General features: G+C 43.7%; 1 protein-coding gene across 2 annotated transcripts in view; it reads left to right on the top strand.

The window, feature by feature from the left end:
* Window positions 1–19,378, top strand: part of pag1 (phosphoprotein membrane anchor with glycosphingolipid microdomains 1) — a 60,071-nt gene that overhangs the window by 26,209 nt on the left and 14,484 nt on the right. For both annotated transcript variants that reach the window (XM_065470831.1, XM_065470832.1), the window contains 3 exons: window positions 10,920–10,955; window positions 13,614–13,845; window positions 15,932–15,989. In XM_065470831.1, coding sequence (XP_065326903.1) covers window positions 13,658–13,845; window positions 15,932–15,989 — 246 coding nt within the window. In that variant the 5' untranslated portion in view covers window positions 10,920–10,955; window positions 13,614–13,657. The remainder of the gene's footprint in view (window positions 1–10,919; window positions 10,956–13,613; window positions 13,846–15,931; window positions 15,990–19,378) is intronic.

Raw genomic sequence — 19,378 nt, forward strand, 5'->3', positions numbered from 1 at the left:
CTGTATTGTAAGGGCTCTTGATTTTAAGGGGCACTCGAGAGGAGTGTGCATTCTGACGTCTGTGCGCGCAGAGGAGTTTGCACATGTCTTAGAACTCTAACCTCTGCGCATTCTCCCACTTACCACTATTTTATTGAGTCACAAAGCTTCAGTGTAGCTGACCTTCATCAGGCACAAAACAATTTTCATATAATCACCCACACACAATTTTACGAATGTTTACACCAGGCAGCATTCGATCATCCATCAATTAGGGAATACTACTATCAGCATGTCACTGGTGCTAAAAATCAACATCAGTTTAGTGATAAAACATCCACAAGTCCTCTAAAAGAAAGAACTAGTCAAGTCATTTGCCGTTCCACATACCAGGAGAAACCTGGATACATCACTACGTAAATAAAATATGTAACGTGTAACTTCCCCCACAGAAAAAGCCATTATTTGTGTAAAGCTGGTTGGTCGGTCTTGGTTGATATATCACTCATATATTGGTTTCCAAATGGTGTCCATTATGCGCCACCTTTGGCTTTGTTTTTTATATCATTCTGAGCACCTGTGGCAGAAAACTATCACAGCTGAGTAGATAAACAATAAGTGCTTCATTTGGTATAAAAATATACATCCATCTTCATATTCAAGTCAAGTTGCAGGTGGATGGAAACGTTCCCAGCTGTCACAGGACTAAAGGCAGGGTAGAACCTGGACAGGTCATCAGTCCATCACAGAGCTAACACAGAAGGACAGACAACCATTCATGCTGACACTCAGCAGACAATTAACCTGACCCGTGCATCTCTTTGGACTGCTAGAGTACCTGGAGACAACCCACACAAGCATAGAGAAACCGGCCTCACAGGACCTGCAGACACCTTCTTCCTGTGAAGAAGGTGTCTGCATCACCGTGCTAAAAACATACATTTAATTTTTTTTTCTCCATAATAATTATCATCAGACCCCAAAATTTGTTGGCCTCCCTAAACAGATGCTGCTGATTTCGAGTTAAGGTACAGTCTATATGGCCTGATTTGGCTTAAAGTCTGCAGGCTCTTTCTTCCTATATGAAGCACCGCCCTGAGGCAAAGTAAGAAAGGTGTGGGAGGTGTAGTTTTGTAAACTAGGGACCCTCCACTAAGCAGTTCTGATGGTATAAAACAGGTTTTTCCTCCACGTTTCACCTTTCTCAGTCCGTACGCGTCTGTGAATAATATCAGTGAGTGTCACCTCTGTGTGTGTCCTGCTCTCTGCTCACATCACATCTTGCCACATTATACACCCACTGCGTCAGGGTGGATTTGCCACTGGCCACCTCAGCTTCCTTGAAAGTGTCAGAGTGTGAAGGTGCCTCACTTGCATTTTCCTCTCGGCCGGCTGCCCGCACACTGAGCGCGCTCTAATATATTCTTTCTCATCACTCACTCCTCTCTGCCTCCACCTCGTTCTGTCACACTGATGTCTGCCACTTGCTAATTGGTTCATCTGTATTCCAATGACTCTGTGTGCGTGACCATTTTCGGTGTATTTTTTGAGTCTAAATTCCCGAGTGTGGCTTTGTGTGTGTGTGTGTGTGTGTGTGTGTGTGTGTGTGTGTGTGTGTGTGTGTGTGTGTGTGTGTGTGTGTGTGTGTGTGTGTGACTGACAGCAGATTTTCTGCCACCAGCCGGCATCCTGTTTACTGCTCTGATGCACATTCAGCTGGTTCATTTGGTTTTCAGCCCTCCCTGGGGACACACAGAGCCGCTCCCATTAACTGATTTGAGAAGGGCTGTGGCAGCCACTGCTGCTTTGTAAATAAATATTCTACCATGTTACATATTTATTATACACGCTTTGGCCCTCTAGTTCATGTAGCTGAGCAATAGTGTGTTGACGACACAGGGTTCAGCAGTGGGATTATGCAGTTTTTGGCTTCAGTTATGCCTGTTACATTCAGAGCATAATTAAGTCTCTGCTGGAGGCTGCAGGCAGCCTGCTGATGCAACTACCTTGGTTAGAAATATTGGTAAGTAAAAGTGTTTTAAAACCTCAAAGTCTCAACAAAGGTTCCTGTTTTGATTACACTGTGCATATTTTATAAAGTTACATTTGCTTTACATTGTGAGTAGTGTGTTAAAGAGCTTCACAGGGCCAACAAACACCCTGTCATCATCATCTCCTCAACCGGTTCGTAGACAAGCGGCATCATGTTATACGCTCAGCAGGTAGCTGTGTCTCAGTCTTTTGACTGAATTACGAACAGATTTCACAACAACAGTTGTCTCAAGGTGCTTAATATTGTAAGGTAAGCACTTTGGCGACAATGGGAAGGAAGAACTTCCTTTTAACAGGAAGAAACCTCCGGCAGTGTCAGGTTGAAAGTGTAAGGACTTTATGTTTACCATAAAGACACAAGAGTCACAAGTGAATAAGCATATTTCCCAAAAAGTCAAAAAATAAAGACTTTGTTAACAAAAACAATAATTTTGTGCATATTCTCTCCATATCTGCTTTTGATTTTTATTCCTACTCTCTGTTTGGAAGTCCCCTCTCCGCTCACCGCTATGAAAAATGGAATAACCTCTGGTCTGTGAAATGAGAAATCAAATGGAATTGTGAAAACGGTGAAGGCAGAGCTGCATCTGTGCTGTTGCAATCTTCGTGTGTTGCTCAGGCGTGTGCTGCTTGAATTTAACCAGAAATCTGAAGATAGCCGTCTGAAGGTTGCCACGTCTTGCAGCATCCTACCCCCCTGCTTGGCATGGGGGGTAGGATGGGGGTTGCCATTTGTTTCCACCCCCACCCCACACTCCCCACCTGCCGGCTGCTCCTGATTGTAGATGTGCCCTTTGAGTTCCTGCAGGCTTCCATATTTTACCATATCTTTATGGTCCAGCTAGAAGACGTGTTGAATATGTGATGGCGAGCTCCAAAGAGAGACGAGGCTTCTGAAAGTGCAGCCGAAAAGGTTTAACCGCAGATTGTTAAAAGCCGGGGTTGACAAATGGGACTAAGAGTGGACAAGAGCAGGGATATAAATGGCAGGAAACTGGGGGGGAAAAAGACAAAACATAGGATGTGGAAGAGGGGGTAAAACCAGCAGAGCCGGAAAGGGTTGGATAAGGCTCGTACGTGCATTTGTGTGAAAATTACCAGCCTGTTAAAGTATGTCTGAAAAATGTGTTGCTCTTAAAGGTCAGAGGCCATGACAGCATGCCTCCTAGTACTCCTTTCAAAGCGCGCACGTACACCAATTAGCAAAGCAGACTTTCTACTTAAGCCCCAATGTGTTATAGAAGCCTTTAGAGAGGCTCAGACCCACCCTACCACCACCAATAGCACCGTCTGGGTCATCTAATAAACCCGCCCCTGCTGTTGTCCGAGCCTCGTAAAGATGGATCACATTTCCATTTCAGTCGCAGGCGCACACCTCCGTTAATCCCTTTTGCCTTTTCCTTTTTTTGGCCTGTGTCTTTTGTCCAAAAGGGTTGGTGTCACAGGGGGAGATAAATGAAGTGGCATGTGGCAATTTTCAGAGCAGAAGCAGTGGCAGCTTCGGAGAGTGGTTTCAAGGCTTTGAAGAAGAAAGAATTACATCTGGCTGCTCGCAGCTTTGACAGTGAAAGTGTGCGTCTGGGTTGTCCATGTGTCACCTCAGTGTGATAAATGTGCATGGGTTTGTGTGTGTGCGCGTTCGCCGGAGCGAGAACAGGCATCTGTTGCATATCATTAGCAGCTTTTAGAATGAATTACCTCAGTGGATTTCCCACCACACACACACACACACACACACACACACACACACACACACACACAGAGCACCCTTCATCCTATTCCATCCACCCTGATAATCCCTTTATCTTGGCAGCTATTCAACACATAAAGGGCCAATGCCACTGAATAATGATGCGGTCATATCTACTCCTCGCTCGCCCCCGGTGATAATCTTCATCTGGGGATGACAGTGATGGAGAAATTTTATGCATGCGGTCGTTCGGAGTTGAATAAATCTGATTTCCTAATTTCTAGGCCGGGAGCAGGAGTCAAAACAAGCCACGGCGCATGTTTGCACACACAAAAACAGGCACACTTTACAGCCCACGTCCAGGCTGTCCCTCCTCAAATTCCCAGAGTTCAACAGTTCAATCTCCCCACCCTCCTTCTGCCCCTCCACCCCCCCGTCAGTGTTTGCCAAGAAGGTCACTTACGATGTGAGTGACAATCCCTGAAATCGTTACAACAATCCATCTCCTTTCTTTTTTTTTTCATTAAAGGCAGCATGCCTCCATTTACATATTTGGATGACACGCCCGGCTGGTTTGTTTAATTGCTGTAAACTGGTCGGCTGCACAATTACTAAAGTTGTTTTTGTGCTTCAGCATCTTATTATTAGGCGCGCAGCACCGCCGACACCGAGCTAATCAATTTGAAACAACGGCAGACGTCTTTAATGCCCGAGCGGGGATAATATAAGTTGCTTTGTCGAGGCGCGCGTGGAGGCTTGTGGTGCAGATTGTAGCTTGCTTCTTGAAATTTCAGTTTGCTTTTTCCTGCAGAGAAGCAAAAAAACCACAAGCACGCGTTTGTCACATTCAGAGGGGAGTTTAGGGCAGCAGCAGACAGTTACAGTATATGTTACAGATAGGTGATGTTTTTGACAGCAAGAGTACACTTCTGCTTTTCAGTGGAGGGAGTGTGTGTGTGTGAGAAAAACAGTGGAAAGCTAAAGATTAATCGCATGTAGGAGGAGGCAACTGAGCGAGGTCGAGAAAGCTGTTCACCATGAGGAGGAAAGAAGGGAAGGAAAGGGAGGAAATGAAGCAGAAGTGAAATCGAGATGCTTGCAGTATTTGTGAGTGAATATTCTTTTAATAGTTTGTGTTTTCCGTGCTGCACACAGACACACATTGTTGAGGTTAATTGAACAAACGCTCACGGACCCGAGTCCTAATGATTTACATGCAGAGCAGCTGCCTGGGGCTTTGGCAAGAAAAGGAGAAGAAGAAGATAAAGGAGCAGATAAAGTAAGAAAAAGGGGAGGATAGTCTACCTCTGATGGCAAAAATGTGTGAATTTTGCTCAGGATACAGTTTGTGAACCTGAGATCTTCCCTTTGCCACAAAGAAAACATGTTTTGTTAGCTCCCAGAATGCCAGAGGTTATCCAGCCAGGCAATCAAATCAATGCTTATTGCCCATCCAATTAGAGCCCGGCAGCTTCTGGTTCAGCTGCGTTTCCGAGTACGTTTGAAAGAAATCTCCCTGGGCCTCTAAAAAGACTTCGGGGTCACCACGGAAAACTGGCACAGGAAGGCAGGAAATGTGGCTTTTCCCATGGGGTAGTGTGACATTAAGTGGAGGCAGATTTTACAGACGCGCGCACATGTTTACACAATCCTCGCACATATGCCCAGAGCCTCTGTGGACTGCAGTGGCTCCGCGAGGTCAGGACAGGTCAGGGAAAAGCTTAGGGAGAGAGAAGATGTGTCATTTCTGGTGAAAGCTTAAGACACATGTTGCTGTTTCTGTAGCCCTGCAGCTGTTTGGGATTCAGGAAGAAGAGAGTTGGCAGTGAACTTTTAAAATTAGCCCCATTTTTTCTTAAGATTCTGAATAAGAAAGTCAAAAAAGAAGATATATGTGTAAATGTAATCCTGTGGACTTAGACAATGTAAGATTGGTTGGTTTTGCACCTTTGTACATTTCCTTTAATCTCTTTGGATCATTACAAAACGTTTACATGCTTCATATTTCACTTACATGTCCCCGGTGGGAAATGATTGTAAATGCTACCGCCAGCAGATATAGTTACTGCGTCTTGTAAGAAGGAGGGTCGTCATCTTGTGGACGAATCTATAACAAACACGCACGCACGCACGCACGCAAATTTGTAATATGAGAGAGAGAAAATGAGGCAGCCTTGCTAAATTATGCAGTTTCAATTTCCCCATTTAGGGAGGATAGATCAATTTCTCAGACTAAAACCATTAACCCTTAGGATGGCTGGTGTCGCCATGGCAACACTCTTATGTCTCTTGATCGCAAGCACCTGTTTTCATGGGGACGCACCATTGCTTTGGCTCATGCGGGCGTGTGCAGCGATCAGTGAATTAGACTGTGCGAGGCCGGGACTGCACGCACACACACACACACACACACCCACACACACTTTCCTGAACTGAAACTTGACGGTTTCTTCAGCTGCAGTGATGGATTTGAGTAAGCAGATCCTGCAGCACCTGCAGGCGTTTCTGTGCATGTGTGCGTGCATTTAATTGCATTGTCTCAGTCAGGGGCAGGGTCCCTTGTTGCACTGCATCCTGTCGGGGAGTTGTATTTCATCTACCCTCTCTGGGGATGGGTGTGTGTGTGTGTGTCACAGTGAACTACTGCTTGCCTATGTGGTCTTTCTGCTTTTTGCCGCCATGTATTTTTGTCTCGGCTTTTATTTTACTCCTCCCCCTTCTTCATTTCTTCTAGTAGCTGTGGTTTTTCTACATCTTTTTCTTTTTTCTACACCGTACACTTGTTTTGCTTCTTTTTCTTTTTCCCTTTTTCATCTTCAATTCTTAACCCTTGACATCAGTCCCCCATCCTTCTCCTCCCCTCCCCCATCTATCTCACCCCCTCCACCGAGCAAATGGCCCTCCGGTCAAGTCACAAGATGCTCAGTAGTGTGTTTGGATTTCATGGAGCATTTTTTTTTCTGCTTTCACACAGCCTGCAGGAGTGTCTGCATGCATCTCTGTGTTTATCATGATAATGCTGCCTATGTGTGCTTCTGTATACTAATGTGTGTGTGCGTGCATGCAAATGTCATTTGCACTGATTGGGAAGACTAGGAGGTCATCAGTTTCCCTTAACTATGTCCACATTACTCTGATGCTATTATGCCAGCAAAGGGAGGCATTGCAAGCATATTGCTGCTTTCCACTTTATTGAGATGGCTTTAGAGCACATTTGGTAAACACAGTATTTCAGGGGTGAGACAAAAGAAACACGGCAATGTCGCATCACATCCTCTTAGAGCTGAATAATCGATACACCGGCACGAAGTATCGACGTCTTTTATTAAATCATGAAGGCGCTCCAAAGGGATTCGACTTAGCAGAGTCTCTGTGACTCCTCTTATCAGTGCTTATAAAGTGAATGAGGATGGGATGAACTAAAGGTAAGCGAGGACAAAACTCACAGGGGAAAAAAACGTGGACAGCAAGTCAGAGCAAATCAAATGCCCAGATTACTGAAGTGGACTAACATTAATGCACAGACAGTGTATTTTACAGCCGGAATGGAATGAGAAATATTTATATATATTGCTTAATGACATTTTATAGACTTAAGTGCCTTACACCTACAGCTAATTTAGAGTCATTAATTACACGTAGGACCTGGAGGAAAACCATACAGTTGCATAATTTTACATAGAAAGCTCCAGCTGCTACTTTTGGGTGAAGAATCACTTTTTTTGAGTGTGTCTGTATACCACGTTTAGCTCAGACTTGCAGCATAAATCAGGCTCAGATCACGTTCTAACCATCAGTTTTTATTTGGAACGGGCCACAGACCACCTCCTTCAAAGTGTGACTACCGTGTTCACGTCTGCACAATTAAAACAGTTTGATTTAAATAACTGCCATGGAATGTGCCAGATATTTAAAAAAAAAAAATGCTTATATTCATTATTATGTTTTGCAGTATTTGCATAGTGTTACTTACCTCTAGCAACGTCTATTAGCTGTGAAAGCTACCGGTGATCATAATCTGGTGTGACTGCTCCATGAAATTAAAGTTTGGATGGCAGGAGGAGGGTGTGTGGCACTATGCAGGCGGACGTGCAAGGCAGCATTCAGCATGTTTAAAAGCTATTATGTGGCAGCCTGTTCATATCAGATTAGAGTCGGTGGCTAGCAAACACAGATGTCAGTAAATCTGAGTAAAACGCAGCCTTTGTTTTTTCCCGTGCAAATGTGCTGCACGAAGCACAGATGTTAGGGGTAATTTCTAAATCTCATGAAGTCCCCTGGGGATACTAATCCTGTAGGAATGGGGCTTTACTCTGTGATTCCCACCCCAACTGTATTCTCGTGGTTAAAAAAAAAAACATATATATATCTTTGGATTACGTTTAGCCCCTGCCCCAAAGTGCATTGTTGTAATTCTACTGGTCAGAAAGGTCACAGAAAATTATATAGTCCTATTGTAAAGATGGATTCTGGATAATCACCCCCCCCCCCCCACCCCCTATCAGTGGAGAATGATGTTGAGAAGCAGAAGTCCTCATTGTTTGCAATAAACCCCTCTCTAGCTCCTTTTATGATGTTAGAAAGGTTACTTGGGGCTTCCTGCAGAGTTCCACACGAGCACGACTTCTTAAAGAAAGTGGAGGCTCTTCCTCTCCCGAAAACTGGATTATTTATTATTGTGGAAATGCCTCTGGCTGTCCTCTCAGAAGCTTTCCCCGGGCTCATTTTGCTGCAGACATCCAGCTGTAAACCTTCCCCGTCTGCGTGCACCCAGAGGACCCTGCAGAGGGAGGTGTCACACGGGCTGTGAGAGTATACGTGGAAACCGAAGCGCGCTTTCGCCTGTGGATGCTCATTTTTCTTCTCTGCATTTCCCTTCTAGCCAGTGACCTGTCCAGTAGACAAAACTCCCACACACCCACACTCAGAGTCAGGCAAACGCTCTTCCTGTAGAGCAGCACGGCTCAGATTAGATGCCGTGACTTTTTGGCTCTGGTGTCTTGCATATAAAGTCCTGCAGTGGTCTGTCTTATGATTATGTCAGGTCTCAGTGTGTGTGGACAGCTGGGTTTGGGTAAAATTTGGGCTTTTACCTTCGAATTTCCAAACACATTCCTTCTAAAATGACTTTTCCAGTCGGTTATTTTCTGTAAACAGAAGACATCCACACTGATTGTCTCCGTTCCAAGGCTTCTGCTTTCTTTCATCAAAGCCAGGCAGCGCTTGGAGAAAGGAGAGTGACAGCTAAAGAAAGCACAGTTGTAGTCCTTGGCTTGAAGTTTTGTATCACATAACGGTGGCCTGTGGAGAGCTTTCCGCTGTGAAAAAGATACTCGGAGCTTTAATGTGTAGTGTTTATGAAGCATTAAGGAAAGAAAAGTATGCTTTGATGACAGAGCGGATTGTTTATTCTACGCATATTTTGTACACAGCAGGGTACCCAAAGTGGTATCCAACTTCTTTTGCTCTGGGAGTAAGATGATAAGTGTAAGACTTTTGCAGAGAGAGTTTGGTGCCTTGGAATGGTGGAAAGTATGGGAATGGCCTCATGTGCCTGGAATTTACTCTAAGTCTAAATATTAAGACTATATAAGTGAGTGAAGGAGTGCCTTAAAGGCATTTTATATTTATGTTGTAAGCTTGCTACCTGCAGTCTTTCTAATGGCCAGCAGGGGGTGACTGCTCTGGTTGGGGAAAAGCGTCGATTGTATAGAAGTCTATGAGAAAATGCCCCTACTCATCACTTGATCTATGACCTCGGTAGACAGGCTCATGGTGAGGTCATGGTCTCATTTACTGGTTTTAAGATTCATTTCATTCAGTATGATGTTTATTTTGTAATTTATGGTCCAATATAGAGTAAAATAGACAGAGTACACTTTGTCCTTTCACTGCTTTGTTATTGACAAGGTGCAGTTACGCATGTGTGCAGCGTCCCTTGGTTTCTGAGTGAAATCACTCGTGACCTTGAAGACCTTGGTGTATGTACGCCAAATTTTAATGATAGTTAAAGATGACCTCAGGCTACACCCCTGTAACGTTTTACTAGGATACATTCAAAACTTTTCAAACTATTGTGTTATCGTGTTTTGCTTTTCGTATTTTTAATTTTATGCTCCTGTCATATTAAAACATTTTATCTGAGAAATCCAAAGTTAACTGTTAAAGTGGGGTTTGCTTACATGTGTCTGGAGGCTGGTTAACACTCCTGACACACCACTCACGCATACAAAAAAAGAGGTCTGAACTGTCTTTCATTTCTCAAACCTCAAACTATCCTTACAACCTGTTGCTGACTTTTTCAAGAAAACACCCCCTGAAATCTGCCATGACACACTGAAGCACTGAAGGACATTTCAGAAGTTTGGCTTAGTGGTTCCAGGATTAGTTTTGATCCACAGAAGCTAAAATGAGTCGAGCAGGATACCCTACCGAGCTGAACACGCCAAAACCACCAGTTACAGGCTCATGATCTCCTACGAGTTTTTTTCACAAAACATCTCTGCGGAGATTTATTTATTTATTCCTCCCCTTTTTTTCCACTCAACCACCATAAATAGCGGCGATGGGTAGAAGGAAATGTTGCCATGGCGACGCAGCGCCGTGGCAGCCGGTAATTATTCTGGCTTAAGTGCCAGCACGAGACGCGGGCGAGCTGGCACACAGCGGCAGATAGTGACACCTGGACACGAGCCTCTCGGGTGAGGTCAGATACGGCGTCTGTGAGGTAACTGTCCCAGAGGACCCCAAAGCATTCGGACTATTTTTAAGTCATTTCAAGCAAAATCAGAGTGTATAACTGAACCTGCACCCTGTACGTGTATAATGTAAAATACTGCAGTGCATACTGTGCACGTTACATGTTGAGCGATGATGTCACCTGGTTATTATCTTCTCGGTTACATGGGCTGACTGATCAATACATCGCATGTGTGAAAGATGCTGTGCAGTGCTTATTGTGTGTAGTGCATACAGCTAGTGTGTGTTTGTGCATGAGAGGTTGCAAGCAGCCTGTTGTCCAATATGTATTTGCTACGGGCATTAAAAAACAAACACTCAATAGCCTCGCTGCTCTCCCACTCACATGCCTGCCCAGCCTACATCCGTGCACGCACACACACTCACAGGACAACACCACCCTCCAAAGATAACATTAACTCATCTAACCCCCCCTTTTTTGTTATCTGCTCTCTTCCAGGCAAGGCCGACCTGACTAATCATCCAAGGTGTCAAGGTAAGGCTTTGTTAAGTCTGTTGGTGTCTCGTACCAGGCGCACCTGTGTGTTTTTGTACAGGGATAAACACAATCGGCTTTCTGACAAAGGCGGGAATTCCTCAGTGTCTTCTTGAAGAAGACGAAGACGAAGGAGAAATTAAAACTGCGCTCTGCAGCGCCATCTGATTTGCAAACAAAACTTCCATGCTGCTCGAATACGACGAGTGCTACATCAGCTCCCACACTCCCCAGTCACATTAGCATAGGCGAGCAGAGAGACACAATGGAGTTTTTCACCGCCGGCACAGAGTACACACATTCTTCGCACACACATACACTCCAGACTGGAGTTTGGCTCCTGCACTCTCCAAGAAAAAAGACGAGGAAAGATAGGTTGTCATGTTTTTGTCACTGCCTCTCGCCACCAGGTCTGCTGTAGCTCTCTGTTGTGCTGTGACTGAAAGGAGGAAGAGTGTGTGCGATTTATTTTCACTCCCATTTTTCATTGTGCGGTTTCACTCCTTCTCCACACTGTCTGCCCTGAACTGTTTCTCTATCTTAGTCACAGCAGTGCACGGCATCCCCTCCCCTCCCTGCACACACACAGTGGGATACGAACCACCCTCTCCACATTTATTTATTTTTATTATTTTAGGCTCACAATCCCTCCCCACCCTTTTGTGACTCACCCACAGCTCCACACAGCCCCATAAATCATCCGTGATAAAATCAGGGGTTCCATCAGTTCAGCTAAACCCAACTTTAGCTGTTAGATGGAGACGTGATGAGGTTTCTGATGCTGTGCGCAGAGCCCAGACACCAGTTGTTGGAGGCACTGGTGTGAGGGCCACTGCAGCAGACTGAGGCAGATCGCTGTCTGCACTGCGGTCTCACGCTGCTCGCTTCTGCCACCTGCTGGTCATGTCTAGTCAGTGTGTGCAGTTCAAATATTTATAAGGAATGTTAAAGAATCCCAATGAATAAGCCAAAAACAGCAATTCATTTATTGTAGTATGTGTCTTTGTAGTTGGACCTTCACAGGTGTCCAAGACACAAAACAGCTAATGCACCTGGTGTCCTCTGTTCCACTAGGCGTTGGTATAGTAGGTTATTTAAAGTTACTCTCACAGATAATTAAGAAAATAGTCCAGTAGTTTACATGTGCATTTCAATGTACCAATGTGCCAATCTCATGACAGCAACTCAGTGCATTTAGATGTGTAAACAAGACGACCGGCCGAAGTTCAAACTGAGCATCAGAATGGGGGAAAAAAGTAATTTCAGTGACGCTGATTGTGACATGGTTGTTGGTCTGAGTGTTTCATAAATTGCTGATCTATCAACCACCTCTAGGGTTTATAGAGAATGGTCTGAAAAAGAGAAAATAACCAGTTAGTGGCAGATCTGCGGGAGGAAATGCCTCCAGAGTAATCAGATTGCAGTCCGATAGAGCACCTTTGGGATCAGGTGGAACAGGAGATTCTCGTCGTGGATGTGTAGCTGACAAATATGCAGCAGCTGTGTGAAGCTATCATGTCAACATGGACCAAAATCTTGTTGAATCTATGCCATGAAGAATTGGGACAGCTGACCTGTGCAGTCTAAGTGACAAAACAAAAGCGAGTGTAGAGGTTTGGTATTTCTCCCAAAGAAAGCCAAACATATTTTTACATTTTAGAGCTGATATTAAAGGAGTTTAGACGAGACTTGAGATGAAAACATTTCCTACACTGTGCCGGGCAGCATAGCCAGGAATTATGGAGGGTTTCCTCTATTAAGGTGTGCCATTTCTTTGAAAAGCATAAGCAATAATCACCTTCCATTACATCACGCAATAACAAGGAAATAATCCTCAGATGGTGACTGTTGCTGAACATGACAATGAGTTCACTGTATTCATATGGCTTCCCACAGGTACCAGATCTCAGTCTAATAGAGCACCTTTGGGATGTGGCGGAGTGGGAGATTCCCATCATGGATATACAAATGTGCAGCAGCTGTGTGATGCTATCATGTTAACATGGACCAAACACTGAGAAGTGTTTCTAGCACATTGTTGAAGAAACAAAAAAGAGGTTCCAACCCAGTAGTGGCAAAGTGTCCCTTTTTTACCTTTTCAAATCTAAAGTTACTTTGAAGTTTTACACATTTTCACTCTATTTTATTTTTTTTTAAAAAGTCACCCAGTGGACACTTGGCGAAGCAGTTTTTTGCCCGCAGGTCATATGTTGGAAACCTTCAGATTTCTTTGTAATAGCAAACAGTGAAAAGTGATTATTTCTGTTTCTGTCTGCATTCTAGTCAACCTGGGTTTGAAAGATTCATAAGGTGTATTTATAAACAGTGATCGTCTGATGAGCATGATTCGCCTTTAGGTTTCCATGATAGAGCTGCTGAATTCAAATTCTCTTCTCAGTATGTTTTCCTAACAAACAGAGCACAGCTTGCACAGTTTGGCTGACTGTATCCTTCAGTAAATGTTGCTCCTCCTCAGCCAACGGCGATCTCTCAGGATCTGCTGAAAAGTAATAAAAAAAACGCTGCACAAATTTTGTTTGCATTTAAAAACATTATAAACTCTACAATATACGTTATTCCTGGTAAAACGTTTCCATTTAAATGTGATTGCAATTTCACATCTACCAAAAAAAGTATGTTTTTCTTGTGTTTCCCCAGCTGGTACCAGTCCGATGTCCTCTTCCCCCACAGTGTGATGTGCCATGGCTCCGGTGCTGAGTGGAGTGTGGTGGGGGCCGGACGCAGGCGTCGTCGGGTCGGGGACGGCAGCTTCTACTGGTGTGGCCTCGTGGCTGGGGAGCGGGCAGCTGATCTTGATCGTCACCCTCAGCATCCTCACCGCTTTGCTGCTGGTGTCGGTGCTGCTGCTGCTCTGCGCTAGCTGCCAGGGGTGAGCGCCATCACAAACACACCCATATATACCGTGTACGAATGGTGTTATTGTCATCACTGTTAGGGCACGCTCATGTATCTGAAAGGTGTCGCCAAAAAAAGCTTCACTTCCTGCTGTGTCAGCTATCCAAAGCAGATCTGCTCTGCTGGGAAATGCAGACAGTGCACAAATACCTGAGAGGCCGTTCTTAGCTACAGTAATTATAGGTACAGCAACAGTACAGAGCAGTGCTGCTGAGTAACACTAAAAATGCCCTCTAGGGTAGTAGGCCATAATTATTTAATTATTAATTATGAGTGGAAGCATGTGCTGTCTTTAAGCAGCTTGCAAAGCAGAACACACACCCATCTATCTATGTATGTAAAAGAGAAACACGTTTCCTTGTCATTTAACTTTCCTTTTGTGTAATCCCCGTAAAGAGCTGATGCAAGCAGACTCCAAATAAAGCAGCACAACTGAAACTAAAAGTTAATTTGACCGACTTAACGACCCAGTTCGTAATGAAGATTTAATGTTAACGAGTCTAAGCTGCGAACTTCGTTATAGTGCGTAAAGCTTTGTTTTGTCTCATTGGGATTGCACTGAAGTAATGGCTAAGAGATTAATGAGGCATTTACTTTGCGGCATGACGTGACGGGCTGTATATTAAACACAAACACCCACCTCTTACGCAGCGGTTCCAACGTGTAGGATTGTAATTGTTTTTATATGTAGCCCCCAGGAGCTAAGAGAAATGAGTTTTTCTTCGCCCTGCAGAGAGCTGAGTTGAATGTTAATGTCCCGCAGGGAGACGTTTGGCAGGCAGCCGGTTTTTAAGTTTTCAGATTTGCAGAGGTAAATAAAGAAGATTTTCACTTTTCTTCTCATGTAGATGAGAGGCGCAGAACATTCGAAACAAATATAATGCAGTCAGATATGCATCAGCTCGCTGCAGCCTGTTTTATGACATAAAGTCAAATTTGATTAACCCGTGAATGAAAAACAAAGTGTCACAGCAGCATGAAAGCAGTGTTGCACATGCATATACATACAGTCCTTATTTGTCCCTCGACATAGCTCCCCGCTGTTTTAGCTCCTCCTCCTTTAGAGCAACTTCTTCATCTGATTAAAACAGGAGTTTCGAGGTGGAGCTTCTGCTCTCGGAGCAAGAGCCGTCTATCTTTAGATGCCCACAGTTAGATTATCTGCTCTCAGTGACATCACAGGGAGCCAGAGTAGAACAAAAATGTCTGAAATGGAGTGTTTCTGAGCAGTCTGAAGGCTGAGCCTCACAGGGTCACAGCAGGTCTGCCTTAAGCTCCTGGGACCTGGCGTCCACATATGTGGACATCACATTTTGGGTTGTCTAGACCAAAATACTAAATTTTGCTCTACAAGGGCCTGATATCCACTTACAAGGACATTATACTGCCACTGTTCTATCAAAATTTAAAACAAATGTCCTCTTATATGAATCTCATTTTTCTCAGAAACAAAAAATCAGGTAAAAAAAAAAAAAAAAATCAGGTAATTCTTTGTTTTTACATTCATCAGGTCTCAATCAGCCCAAATAGCAAAGAGAAATTTATAAATGCATTCCATGAAAGAGTTCAGGTCTTAGGAGGTTAAAAAGGACGTCTCTGAAGGAATATTATATTTATTAGTGATGGTTATTAATTACATTTTACTGATCCCAGTTCCAATGTTGATTTTGTTTATATGTTTTTGTTTGAATGTTTGATTTAATTTCAGATTACTCTGCAGTATAACCAACGGAAGAAAGGGAAGTGCTATAAAAAAAGCTATAAAGCAACAAACACAATAAATAAAACTCATATATGCAAATTAATATTTGATTTCTATGTTTTTTTAATTTGTCAAAAGGTTAAAAATGAGAATTTTCTGGTATTTATTTGATGGTTTGGTTGAAAGCATAATATTTGGAAGAGTTGTACAATTATAAAACAGGTTTTTGGTCCCTAATCTTTTTTGCTTTCACAGTTCTTTGCATGCACAGCTGAGTGCCCATGTTTAGCTGTGCAGGCTGCTCTAACACTTGATGTGTTGCTCTGTTTTCTCATCTCTCCTTTCTTCTTCTCTTCAGGCAGAAGAAAGCGGTGAATGGACACCCAGCGGGAGATCATCAGAGCCTCGTGAATGGAGTGAGTTTTTCCTTCAGGTTTCCACAGCCTTTTCTCTCAGTATATCAAAGCTACAGTCCTGGAGAGGAATGAAATAATAATGTTTTATTTATTTATTTTTAATAGCAAGGATGCATACTAACACTGTTACATTTTTAAAAAGTCAAGCGGTGTGTATGCAGGACTTCAAGGCACAGTTTATTTGCAAAACCTCTCTGTGGTTTGGTTTTTAATCTGCAAGGCTGTAACACAAATGGAACACAAATACAGACGGCCTCTGCAGAGAGCTCAAAGGAGCCATCTCAATGTCCATTATTTGAGCCTTAACATAGGAAGCTCTAAGGCAGGTGTTTGAGGTCTGTGGGTATTGCCTTTGAAAGACAGCTAATCAAAAATGGTTTCACACTTTGCTGTTTTGCAGCACCACATAACACCTTCCACCGCTGTGGATAACTTGCTGTTATATTTTTAAAATTTGAATCTTTATGATGAAAAGAAAGTACAGAGTAGACATGGAAGTTATAAGAGATTGGGGGAGGGGGGTAATGACAGTGAATGAAAAGTTGATAAAGTTTGTTTTTTTAAATGAATTCAGGCAGGCGTGTCTCTATGATGTTCGCAGACGACATTGTGGTCTGTAAGAGTAGGGAGCAGGTGGAAGAGAGATGAGAGTTTGGAGACATAGTTTGGATGATTTGGATGAGATGATGCTGAATACGGAGCTCACAGGCAGGAGGAAAACAAGACCACAGAGGAGCTTCATGAATGTAGTGAAGGACATGCAGAGGGCTGGTGTGACAGGGGAGGAAACTGGGGATAGGGTGACGATGCGCTGTGGCGACCCCTAACGGGAGCAGCTGAAAGAAGAACAAGTAGAGCGAACAGCTGAATGTTTTCAGGCTTATCATAGTGTGATTACACTCATACACTGACATGCGCATTTTTTTGCATAAACAAATATTTTCTGTAAACATAATTATTTTTTTAAAAGGCACATCAGGTCAGGCAGATTTGAGGAAATTTAAGAAACCGTCAGCTCTTGCAGTCAAAGATCAGCCATTTGGTCTAAACGCTGTCAAAATATCGACTCAGAGACTTAAACAAAAGCACCCACGCATACTGTTCTCATTAGTCCAAGTGTGGGAGAGTGTGTATCTTTAGTCAGGCGCAGGAGCGATCGGCAAGTGGAGCTGTGGATAGAGTTTAGCTGCGTGCCTCCTCAGTAACACACGCGTGCACACTGACACACATCTCCGCCCTTACGTGACATCCTGTGACACTAGAACACACCCTCCGACTCTTTGCCTGGTAACCCACTTCGATCGCGCTGACACAGAAACATACAGAGAACAAAGCCTCCCTGCGTATGGCTGATTGACAGCCTCCAGTTGTTAGCGAGAGGTTGTTTCTGAACGGCTCACAGCTGCCAACAGGGAAGTGGTTTCTCCTGCTAAAAAACACGTGGGAAATTCCACTGCCTGCTCGTCACATGTCACTTATTTTAATGTCATGCTGCCTTAAAACAGAAATAAGAGGGATAATATTGAAAAAAACCAAAAGATTATTATTATTTGTAGAGTTGACCTTTTACCCCGTGCTATGCGCCGCTCATAATGATGCGTGGGGAACGTCCGCTATGTCCTTTTGAAGACTGTGTAATGGGCAGAGGTAGTCATTACAAACTACTATAATATTGATGCTTCAGTAACCAAGCACCACTTAAGTGTGACAAATGTCGAGCTTTCACAGGTTAAGTGACATCCACTTACTTTCTTATTCTGACTTCCCCTCTGGGGGTTTGTGTGTTTATATGCGTTTATGTGTGTGTGTGTGTGTGTGTGTGTGTGTGTGTGTGTGTGTGTGTGTGTGTGTGTGTGTGTGTGTGTGTGTGTTCTTCAGAGCCTTTTTGCATTTGATTGATATCTTCACTGCAACCTTTAAGCATTAGCCCAATTGCCAGGTGATCAAATTGTTTCAAGAGGGACCCATTTGTACGACGGACCGTGTCGTAGCCTGACAGGTTAAATGGGGGTCTTTGTCTTCGTGGTTGAGTAGATTAGCTCTTCCTCGCTGAGCTGCAATCTGTCTGTCTCTCCTGCAGCCAGCATCAGTGAACGCTCTCCCTCCTGTTTCTCCCCATCATTAGAGAGTTCAGGTGTTTTAAACTCACAGGGTGCAGATTAACCAAAATTAGTATTTAAGTCAGTTTAGATACAGGAAGCACCCTGTGGAGGTCCATCAGAAGCAGGAAAAAGTGATCCATTTTGTTCTAAGAGGATTAAAGACCAGCCTCTGTGATTGTTTCGCAGTTGCTCAATCAGTTTGATCACAAATGCAAAGAGTGTCTGTGACACAGTGTAGGACAAACACATCAACAGGTTCAATCTGTTCAGTTGCTGATTAATGCAAATATCTAATCAGGCAGTCACATTACAGCAAGGCAGCAAGCCGAGACGACCTGCTGAAGTTCAAACTGAGCATCAGAATGAGGAAGAAAGAGTTCAGTGACTTTGGCATGATTGTCGGTTTCAGGCGTGCTGGTCTGATTATTTCTGAAACTGCCGATCAGCGGGGATTTTCCCACACAACCATCTCTAGAGTTTACAGAAGATGGTCTGTAAAAGAGAAAATAATCAGTGAGAGTGAGTCCTCTGGGTCGATGCCCGAGGTCAGAGGAGAATGGCCGCTTCATATCTTACAACGAAGGGATGCTGAAAACCATCTCTAAACACACAACACATCCAGCCTGCATCAGCAGAAGACCACACTAAGTGTACGTAATTCAGCTAAGAAAAGGAAAATGAGGCTCACCCAAATTGGAGAGTAGAAGATTGGAAAAACATTACCTGGTTTTATAAGACTCTGTAGCTGATGTGATGGTAGGGTCAGAATAAGGTGAAAGCAACATGAAACCATGGATTCCTCCTGCCTTGTTTCAACATTTCAGGCTGGTGATACAATGATGCAATGTGGTGTAATATTTTCTTGGGACACATCGTAGTACCGGCTGAGGATTGATTAAACACCGCAGCCTACCCGAGTGTCGTTGCTGACCTTGTCCATCCCTTTATGACCACAGTTAGCTTCTGTTGGCTTCTTCCAGCAGGATAACAGCATGTCACAGATCTCACATCATCTGAAACTGGTTTCTTGACGCTGGAACCAGTGCAGGAGATTCACGTCACAGATGTACAACAAACAAGTCCAACCAAAACCTCTGAGGAATGTTTCCAGCACCTTGTTGAACCTGTGCTGTCAATATTTTTTTCTTTGTGTCACTCAAATTTTCTACAGTTAGTGACCTACAAAAAAATAATTTGACACACCAGCAAGGAGCTGTTAATGTTAGCTGTGTTGAAACTGTAAAAGAATGTGAATATCTGGGGAGAGCAATTAATGAGACATTGTCA

The sequence above is a fragment of the Pelmatolapia mariae genome, linkage group LG22 (genome assembly GCF_036321145.2).
Source record: "Pelmatolapia mariae isolate MD_Pm_ZW linkage group LG22, Pm_UMD_F_2, whole genome shotgun sequence".
NCBI lineage: Eukaryota > Metazoa > Chordata > Actinopteri > Cichliformes > Cichlidae > Pelmatolapia > Pelmatolapia mariae.